At 43.4% G+C, this 11,085-nt stretch overlaps 1 protein-coding gene across 6 annotated transcripts in view; it reads right to left on the minus strand.

Moving 5' to 3' along the window:
* LOC133628529 (ras GTPase-activating protein 1) overlaps positions 1-10,061 on the minus strand; it is a 128,495-nt gene extending 118,434 nt beyond the window's left edge. For all 6 annotated transcript variants that reach the window (XM_062016820.1, XM_062016821.1, XM_062016819.1 and 3 more), the window contains exon 1: positions 9,495-10,061. In XM_062016820.1, coding sequence (XP_061872804.1) covers positions 9,495-9,967 — 473 coding nt within the window. In that variant the 5' untranslated portion in view covers positions 9,968-10,061. The remainder of the gene's footprint in view (positions 1-9,494) is intronic.
* Between the last annotated feature and the right edge of the window lie 1,024 nt (positions 10,062-11,085).

Raw genomic sequence — 11,085 nt, forward strand, 5'->3', positions numbered from 1 at the left:
CCAACCTGAGAGCCTTCTTTGAGTGCATAAGTGGCTGGCTAGATGAGGGGAGAGCAGCGGATGTCATCTACCTTGACTTGAGCAAGGCTTTTGACACTGTCTCTCACAACATCCTCATCAGAAAGCTCAGGCAGTGTGGCTTGGATGAGTGGACAGTGAGGTGGATGGAGAGATGGCTGAATGACAGAGCCCAGAGGGTGGTGATCAATGGCACAGAGTCGAGTTGGAGGCCTGTGGCCAGTGGAGTTCCACAGGGATCGGTTCTGGGGCCAGTCTTGTTCAATATCTTCATCAACGACCTGGATGAGGGGACAGAGTGTACCCTCAGCAAGTTCACTGATGACACCACACTGGGAGGACTGGCTGATTCCCCAGAAGACTGCGCTGCCATTCAGCGGGATCTCGACCGGCTTGAGAGTTGGGCAGAGAGGAACCTCATGAGGTTCAACAAGGACAAGTGCAGAGTCCTGCATCTGGGAAGGAACAACCCCATGCACCAGTACAGGCTGGGGGTCAAACTGCTGAAGAGTAGCTCTGCAGAGAGAGACCTGGGAGTCCTGATTGATAATAAGCTAAATATGAGCCAGCAATGTGGCTTTTGGGTGGCCAAGAATGCCAATGGCATTCTGGGATGCATCAAGAAGAGTGTGGCCAGCAGGTCGAGGGAGGTTCTTCTCCCCCTCTACTCTGCCCTGGTGAGGCCTCATCTGGAGTACTCTGTCCAGTTCTGGGCTCCTCAGCTCAAGAGGGACAGGGAACTTCTGGAGAGAGTCCAGCGCAGGGCCACCAAGATAATCAAGGGTATAGAACATCTTTCATACGAGGAAAGGCTGCAGGAGCTGGGGCTGTTTAGTCTGGAGAAGAGGAGATTGAGGGGTGATCTTATTGACATTTATAAATATCTAAAGGATTGAGTGTCAGGAGGTTGGGACATCCCTCTTTTCTATAGTAGCTAGTAACAGGACAAGGGGTAATGGAATGAAGCTGGAACACAAAAAGTTCCGCTTAAACATAAGAAAAAACTATTTCACTGACAGAGCACTGGCACAGACTGCCCAGAGGGGTTGTGGAGTCTCCTTCCTTGGAGGTCTTTAAGACCCGCCTGGACATGTTCCTGTGTGACCTGATCTAGGTGAACCTGCTTCTGCAGGGGGATTGGACTAGATGATCTCTAAAGGTCCCTTCCAACCCCTACCATTCTATGATTCTATGATCATCATCTTCATACCTTTTATAACATTACAGAATCTATGGACTTCTGCGAAACAGACAAAAGCCTCAATAAATCTTAATGAAAAGAGTAATACATTTTAATAGCTTTAATAAAGCAAGGATCTAAAAGTTGCAAGTACTGCAAAGACAAAAATTCTAATAAGCTTTAAAATAGACAGAGATGTGACAATGGCATAAGATCAAGCTTTGCAACTCAAAAGATTTCTTCCAATCCTACGAGGGGGAGATATTTAGTAAAGAGAACATTTGTTGCCTTTTTGAAAAGAAAAAAAAAAAAGCCACCCACATATAGATGAAATTTAGCTAAATGAGCTCTTGAAGCAGCTCACGTTTACTTACTGAAAGCTCAGCTTAGGAAATGAATTCCAGAACTCATTGAAGTTCTTAGCAAGAAGTACCATCTCATTTTCACATGCTCCATTCTTGTGCCCTCATGTCAAAGATATGCCTTTTTCTGTTTAAACTAGGAGTAATGCTCCTATGGAAACAATGTTAATACTGTTGGGCAAATCACCAGATTTTGGTTGGCAATAGTGTTATTTGGCTTGTCTGCCATTAATTCCATTGAAAGTATCAATGTTTCCTTGAGTTTCCCCTCGCACTTCATCCTCTCCTACCTCCAAGCTTTCTTGGACTTCCTCCTCATCCTTTTACTGTTCTACCCACTCAATCAGCTTTGCTCATTGGAAGCAACACTAGTGTTCCAAGGGACTGAAATATAGAGTCCCTGCCTCTACTAGTGTTGCTAGATACAATAGCAAAAAGGGATGCCCCAACCTCCTGACACCCACCATTTAGATATTTGTAAAACTTAACAAGATCTCCCCTCGGTCTCCTCTTCTCCAGACTAAACAGCCCCAGTTCCCGCAGCCTTTCCTCATATGAAAGATGTTCCAGTCCCCTGATCATCTTGCTGGCCCTGCGCTGGACTCTCTCCAGCACTTCCCTGTCCCTCTTGAGCTGAGAAGCCCAGAACTGGACACAGGACTCCAGATGAGGCTTCACCAGGGTAGAATAGAGGGGAAGAAGAACCTCCCTTGACCTCCTGGCCACACTCTTCTTGATGCATCCCAGGATGCCATTGGCCTTCTTGGCCACCAGGGCACATGTTTAGCTTATTATCAATCAGGACTCCCAGGTGTCTCTCTGCAGAGCTGCTCTTCAGCAGTTGGACCCCCAGCCTGTACTGGTGCATGGGGTTCCTTCCCAGATGCAGGACTCTGCACTTGTCCTTGTTGAACCTCATGAGCTTCCTCTCTGTCCAGCTCTCAAGCCAGTCAAGATCCCGCTGAATGGCAGCACAGCCTCTGGGGAATCAGCCAGTCCTCCCAGTTTGGTGTCATCAGCGAACTTGCTGAGGGTACCCTCAGTCCCCTCATTCAGGTCACCAATAAAGATGTTGAACAAGACTGGCCTCAGAACCAATCCCCGTGGAACTCCACTGGCCACAGGCCTCCAACTCGATTCTGTGCCATTGATCACCACCCTCTGGGCTCTGTCATTCAGCCAGCTCCCCATTCACCTCACTGTCCACTCATCCAAGCCACGCTGCCTGAGCTTTCTGATGAGGATGTTATGGGAGACAGTGTCAAAAGCCTTGCTCAAGTCAAGGTAGATGACATCCGCTGCTCTCCCCTCATCTAGCCAGCCGCTTATGCACTCAAAGAAGGCTCTCAGGTTGGTCAAACAGGATTTCCCCTTGGTGAAGCCATGTTGACTCCTCCTGATAACCATCTTTTCCTTCATATGTTTAGTGACAACATTCAGGATGAGTCGTTCCATCACCTTTCCAGGGACGGAGGTGAGGCTGACCGGCCTGTAGTTTCCTGGGTCGTCCTTCCTGCCTTTTTTGAAGGCTGGAGTGACACTGGCCTTTCTCCAGTCCTCAGGCACCTCGCCTGTCCTCCATGATTGTTCAAAAATGATGGAGAGAGGCTTAGCAATCACATCAGCCAGCTCCCTCAGCACTCTAGGATGCTAATGATTAAAATGGCTGAAGAAAAACATAAAGAAACACATTGGGGAGTTGAGGTCTTGATTGATAGCCTCAGAAAACAAGTTCTTGGTGCCAGAATGACCAAAATAGTCACGGCTATAACTGAAAAAATGTACTATTTGCTTGAGAAATAATCCCAGTAAGAAAAAACATCCTCCCCCAGGTGTAACAAAAAGAGGAAGTACACCAGGTGATTACCAACAAGTAGATTTTTTCAGAATTGCCTAGGTAGAACTGCTACAAGTGCTTGCTAGTAAAGACAGATACCTTTTCAGGGTCACCAGAAGCCTTTCCCTGTCACACCAACAAAGCAAGAGAAGTTGTTAAATGTTTATTAAAAGAGATAATACCAAGATTCTGGGTCCCAATGGGAATGTCTTCAGACAGAGGTCCCCATTTTATAGCAGAAATCCTCCAAGAAACAAATTTTAGGTAACAAATGGGACCTACACACTCCTTGGAGGCCTCAACCAAGTGGAAGGGTAGAAAGAAGGAATCACACTCTTAAAACACAGATAAGTAAAATCTGTCAGGAGACTTCACTGAAGTGGTCTCAGACACTCCCTTTAGCACTCCTAAGGATTCAGATTCAACCCAGGTCAAATAAGAAAAATCAGTCCTTCTGAGGTGGTATATGGAAAACCTTACCAAGTAGCTGTGCTCCCTGAGGACATTTCTGTAAAAAGGGAAACAGAACTGAAACAGTATTTGATTTCTTTAGGAAAAACTATCACTGCTTTTCAAAGGCACAGTACTCTGACTGAACCTATCACCACAGACACTCCCATCCACCCTTTCTAACCAGGAGACTGGGTCTATTTCAAGACCTGGAACAATGAGCCTCTGACAGAAAAATGGAAGGGACCTTTCCAGATCCTGTTCACAACATACACGGTGGTAAAACTGAAAGGCAGAACTCCGTGGATTCGCTACAGCAGGATCAAGCCATCTTGCCCTCCAGAATGGACAGTCCAATCAAGCAGACCACTGTGTCCAAAACTAATGTGGGAACATTAATGATCTGGATTCTGGTATCGTTGGTACTAGTAGGACAGGCCCAAATAGAAATGAGCAGTGAAAACTTGATCTTGAAACCGGTATAAGGGTTTGGAAAAAATGCATAATTTGACTAGTATAACTGCTTGCATCCTGATTCCTAATTCTGCAGGTCAACCTATTCCCTGGGGCCTCATACTAGTCAGCCTATCCTTAATTCAAGAATGGGATGAAATCACAGAAACATTTAAAAGGGTAAACATTTCATATTATCTTGATGATCAGGATAAGCGTAAACAACAGGGTAACTATGTTTTGCAGGATGCTACACTGTGGAGACCGGGAGAAAATAGTGTTTGGTAAAGGGTCAAGACCAAATTGCCCACCTGAATCAAAAGCGTTAAATGAAGATTCCTTACGTTTTGCTTCAGCAGCCTCAGGAGGGCAGGTGACAGGACTACCAGAGCTATGAGTTACCCAGAATCACATTGAAAATGTAACAACTGCCCCCAAACACTCAAATCTCAGAAGAAAGTTTAGGACATGGACTAAGCCATTAGAGGGCTGCTGGGAATCCATTGGGAAAAACAGATGTGGTATAAATTGGAGTACGAAACCATTCCACAACATTAGCAAGGCAAATTGAAGATGTCCAACAATAATCAAGACCAGTAATATATCAGTCCTGAATTTCACATTGTCCCTATTAAACAGTTGCAAACAATCAAATTCTACTTTCAACTGAAAACAGGAAGTTTCATCACCAGGGTATTCAGTATGGGTAACTTCAGACAGGAATTGGACTACTCGTCTGTGCTGAAGTTTGGTGACCAAACAGGTAACTTCAGGATTTTTGGCTCTTTGGCCTACATAGAAAAAGAGTCCTGTCAAACCAAAATATTGGGACAGGATTAAAGGGGATACAAGTGAAGATCCATGGACTGGACCATTGACAGCAGTAGAATTCAGATGGGGACTTCAAAGTTTCTTGCTACCGGGCCTAATGGCCTTGGAAAATAGAATATTAATAGAAAATCTGACATGGAAAGTAGAGACCCTCTCAAAAGCTACAGAAAAAAAGATTCCAAATTATTAATAGACAAGTTCAGGTCAACACATAAATGACTTTGCAGATTAGACTGGCTTTAGACCTACTCTTGGTCAAAGAACAGGGAGTGTGTTGCATTCACATTCCAAACATAACCGAAAATTTCCAAAAAAAAAAAAAAAAGGATGAAATGAAGAGGGTAGCAGAAGATAGTAAACCAGTCAGGAATACAGCTGAAAATAATTGGTTAAATCAAATTCTTCAAAGAATGGTCAGTACAGGGGTGGTTAGCCACACTGCTTGAAGGCTTAATCCTCCTTGTTGTTGTTATCCTCATTATAATCACAAGCATGGGATGCATCAAGAAAACAATTGAAAAGAGTATATGGAAGTAGTTGGAATTAATAACTACTTCCCAAGGAGGAGAATGATGCCAGACTTCAGAGATTTCTCTTTCTTTTTTTTTAACCTAAATCCCTATCCTCACTTGCTATTTTATACAAGCATGATTTGAGTTGAAATTGCAAGCAAAGAGTTAGAAGTGCTTAAAAGCACCAGTACTTGCTTCTCTGTTGTGCAGACACCTGGAGCCAGAGGCCTTGGGAATCAGCCTGAGAAGAGGCTGAGGGAGGGAGCCTGATGACAGCAGCCAGTTAGGTTTTGGCTACAGGTTTTGGGACTGAGCAGAAAAACAACTTCAAAACAGTTCCAGCAAGGCCACAGTGTTCAAGATAATTGCTTAATTTCTTAATTTCTCTGTAATGTATATAAGAAGTGTTTTTTCATTTTTTGGTGTGCACGTTAGGTGGAACGATCCCCCGTGCACCCAGCGCTGCAATAAAGAAATGCCTACTTCTTAATGCTACATTGGCGGTAAGGAGTTTGTTTCCCAATTTCAGTGACAGAGTGGCTAATATGCCAGAGGGTCATACTAGCATCCGGATGGACCTCAACTGGCTGGGGAAACAGGCTGACAGGAACCTCATGCAGTTCAACAAGGGGAAGTGCAAAATCCTGCACCTGGAGGAGAATAAACCCCTGGAGAAGAATAACCCTGGGCATCAGTACACCTGCTGGGGGCTTACCAACTGAAAAGCAGCTTTGCAGAAAAGGACATGGAGGTCCTGGCAGACACCAAGTTGAACATGAGCCAGTAAAGTGCCCTTGCCGCAAAGAAGGCTAACAGTATCCCGGGCTGCATTAGGAGGAGTGTTGCCAGCAGGTCGGGGAAGGTGATCTTTCCTCTTTACTCAGCACTGGTGTGACCACATGTGTAGTCCTGTGCCCAATTTTGGGCTCCCCAGTACAGGAGAGACCCCCATGCTGGCAAGTCCAGGAAAGGGCCACAAAGATGATCAAGGGACTGGAGCATCTCTCCTATGAGGAAATGCTGAGAGAGCTGGGACCATTTAGCCAAGAGAAGGCTTGGGGAGAATCTCATCAACATATATAAATACCTGAAGGGAGGGTACAAAGATGACAGAGAGAGGCTCTCTTCAGTCATGCCCAGTGACAGGACAAGATGCAATGGGTGCTATCTGAAACACAGGAGGTTCTATCTGAACATAAGGAAACACTTTTTTTACTGTGAAGGCAACTGAGCACTGGACACAGGTTGCCCAGAGAGGCTGTGGAGTCCAAACATGACAATAGTATTTCCCCTCAGTCTTCAATGCAACACAAATGTATTCTTTGGCACAGAGTGTACGGCCTTCAACAATTATTGTAAAACTATGCACTTCCAGAAAAAACAACAACATTGTTTTCTTAGTAGCTACTGAAATAAACAAATGCTGTAGAACTCTGGTCTTGCTACCTCTCTGACAGACTCACCTGAAGAAGCTAATAATTTCACACTACATTGAGACAAAACATTTTTTACTTTCACTCAAATCACATTTATTTAATATTTCTCTACCCAGCTATCTATCTTCAACTGTTTTTTCTCACTAATACATTGCCTCAACAGATACCAAGAGTGACTGTAAGAATACATCTACTGTGGGTAGGATTTTCGTTTCCACAAGACAGTATTTTGACAACCTATTCCATCTTCTAAGGTTAATATCTTTTGATTTCAACCAATTTCCATTTCAAACTGATAATCACTGCTTAAAGAAACGCCATATAAAAATATGAATTGTGTTGGAATATACTGGAACTGTTTCTATCATCTTAATGCAATGCTAAGATATTTCTTGTCAACTTTAAGATTTTTATTCAAATACATAAGCAACTAAACTACTTCACATATCACTGATCTACTACTAAATTAAGTATCATACATTTTGTGGGCACTTCCGCAACACCACTTCAGACTAACATCAACCTCTGGCAGTGAGCTTTGCAGATGGGGTAGAAAATGCAGAGAAAGAGACCAACAAACACACAGAATCGTCCACTCTATTCCCTAGCATCCTGTGCCTCCCATCTACCACTAAGCTACAGCATAAACATGCTACTTCTGTACTCAAATGAAAAAGCACACACTGAACAATCATTAAGTCAGTCTCCTCACTCAGTATTGTGGATCTAGCATTGCCTTACACACTATTTGCATGCTCCTTGCACACCAAGGACAGAACTTGGAACAGAGGTAGGACATGTGATGATTGGTTAACATGTCCAGATAGTGCTTCTGCAACTCAGTAGTTAAAGAGGACAGCCCAATCAGGGAACTCCAAATTCTCCAAGCCCATCAGTTAGTCTGTGTCATTCATCCTAATTACTGGAATTACTGAATTACTGGATGTGTTGTTGTAACAATACAGATAAGTGTACTACTGATCTGTATTTATTACTGTACCTATATTTATCAATAGCTTGTTTATCGCTAAAGTTGTTGGTCTGGCATCTGTTACTGTATCCTGAACCTATAATTTGGCAATGCCACCTTAGTTAGGCCCTTACAAGGATCAAAGATAAATGTCAATCATACTTTGGGGTTTTGAGTATTTTTAGTTAAAAGAATCTGTTACATATTGACAATCTCCTCCCACTGATAGAAAATTAAAGAAATCACATTAAAATGTATTCTCATTTTCCTGAGGTACTTGGAAAAGAGAAGAGAAAGTTAAGCCTATTAATAATATTAAGGTGACAGATCTTTGTTCTGGTAGCAAATCAGGAGTTCAATTTGATAGAAGCAGATGGTATGACTACAAAGAAAGGATGCTTCCAAAAGAAAACATCAGGACTGGAAGGATACAACTTACTATCAACATATGGCCAATTTAAATGACTTAACCAAGAACAGTAAAAAAACTGACTTTTCATTAAAACAGGGGCATGAAAGAGAAAGAGGTTTCCAATTATTTTTAATTAGCCAACAACTTTTAAATTAAAAAAGAGTCACAAAAAGGATAAGTTACAAAGAAAAAACAGTTAAGCAGATGGAGGTATACGTTTCTGAATAATTTTTTTTAATATAAAAGTATCTAGCGGTAAAATAGATTTTAAAGTCTCTTGCAAGAGCAAATACTCAACTATGCAGTTATGCAAAGGCTTTAATATCCCTTTTGTCTTAATAAGGTAAGCAGCCTCATCGACCAATACAGAAAATTAAGGCCTTTGCAGTCTTCCCCCTAGAACATGCTTTTTGTCAGAAATTTTATATCCTCTTTTATGAAAGTTAACCTTCATGCTATCATATAAATTAGAAAGCAATGCTCGAGAGCAAGATCCACTTACATTTGTGAAAGTAGTAACAATTACTTAGTATCAAATCCTTGATGAACGATTATGTATTACCCCTCTTTCTTAAAAAGTTACCAGAAAAAAAAAAAAACCACACCCAAAACAAACCCCAAACAAACAAAAAAACCTAACAACCCTGCTTTCTGAGAAACATTACCGGTTCTAACAGAAAAAGCAGTCTGATCTTTCAGAGAGAAAACCAGAAGAACAAAATTCTGTATCTCTCTGACTTAATACACAACATCGAAGAAGTAACTTCACCTTTATGTGCTTGTTTTCCTCCACAGCCTTTATCTATACTACCTGATTATATTGTTAGCTCTTGTTGGAGGCGTACAAATTCCAACACTATTCAAACACTGTCTTCACAAAACAGTCTTATTCTTTATTAACTTCCACAAAAAAAAAAGTCAAGAATTTAAAAGAGGGAAGGTTTAGTAGAAAGCCTGTCAAAGTTAGAGATACTAATTTATTTTTTAAAATAATTTAATATTACAGTTTACGCGCGGAAGCGCTGCTACTCACTGGTTAGTGGGGGGAGCGTTGAGCGGGATGGCCACCTCCTCCTCTTCATACTCCGGCCCATCCAACGAGTCGCTTTCGTCCACGGTCCCCAGCCCCCCCGCCAAAGAAAGTGGTGGTGGTGGCGGCGGCTGATGAAAGGCGGCAGTGGTGAAATCGCGTGAGGGCGGCACCCCCCGGGACACCTCCAGGCCTTGGCCCGTTACTGTCACGGAGACGCCACCATCTCCGGACACCAGAAGGGCAGGCCCCGAGCCTAGTGCCAGGAGTCCCAGCGCCGAGCACAAAGCCGGGCCGCCAGCTCCCGGCCTGTCCCTACCGGAGACCACTCGGAAGGGACTCTGCGACCCTAGCTCCTTGCTCCGACATAAAATAGAGTACTGCTCTAAGTCAGCTCCACCAACGGCGCCTATCATCCCAGCGGAGACCACCATGCCACCATCCTCAGCCTCAGTCGCAGCCCCAGCCGCCATCATGATGAGTCTCACCTCCCTCTTCCGCCTCACTTCCTTCTTCCGCCCCGCCGAGGCCCGACTGTGTGCCTCGGTGTTTGAGGCGCTGCCATGAAAGAAGACTCCTGGCAGTAGGCTCGGGAGGGGGGCGGAGGCGGGGGCGGAGGCGGGGGCGGAGGCGGGGGCGGAGGCGGGGGCGGAGGCGGGGGCGGAGGCGGGGGCGGAGGCGGGGGCGGGGGCGGAGGCGGGGGCGGAGGCGGAGGCGGAGGCGGGCCATCCCGCTCAACGCTCCCCCCACTAACCAGTGAGTAGCAGCGCTTCCGCGCGTAAACTGTAATATTAAATTATTTTAAAAAATAAATTAGTATCTCTAACTTTGACAGGCTTTCTACTAAACCTTCCCTCTTTTAAATTCTTGACTTTTTTTTTTGTGGAAGTTAATAAAGAATAAGACTGTTTTGTGAAGACAGTGTTTGAATAGTGTTGGAATTTGTACGCCTCCAACAAGAGCTAACAATATAATCAGGTAGTATAGATAAAGGCTGTGGAGGAAAACAAGCACATAAAGGTGAAGTTACTTCTTCGATGTTGTGTATTAAGTCAGAGAGATACAGAATTTTGTTCTTCTGGTTTTCTCTCTGAAAGATCAGACTGCTTTTTCTGTTAGAACCGGTAATGTTTCTCAGAAAGCAGGGTTGTTAGGTTTTTTTGTTTGTTTGGGGTTTGTTTTGGGTGTGGTTTTTTTTTTTTTCTGGTAACTTTTTAAGAAAGAGGGGTAATACATAATCGTTCATCAAGGATTTGATACTAAGTAATTGTTACTACTTTCACAAATGTAAGTGGATCTTGCTCTCGAGCATTGCTTTCTAATTTATATGATAGCATGAAGGTTAACTTTCATAAAAGAGGATATAAAATTTCTGACAAAAAGCATGTTCTAGGGGGAAGACTGCAAAGGCCTTAATTTTCTGTATTGGTCGATGAGGCTGCTTACCTTATTAAGACAAAAGGGATATTAAAGCCTTTGCATAACTGCATAGTTGAGTATTTGCTCTTGCAAGAGACTTTAAAATCTATTTTACCGCTAGATACTTTTATATTAAAAAAAATTATTCAGAAACGTATACCTCCATCTGCTTAAC

Source organism: Colius striatus, chromosome W (genome assembly GCF_028858725.1).
Source record: "Colius striatus isolate bColStr4 chromosome W, bColStr4.1.hap1, whole genome shotgun sequence".
NCBI classification, from domain to species: domain Eukaryota; kingdom Metazoa; phylum Chordata; class Aves; order Coliiformes; family Coliidae; genus Colius; species Colius striatus.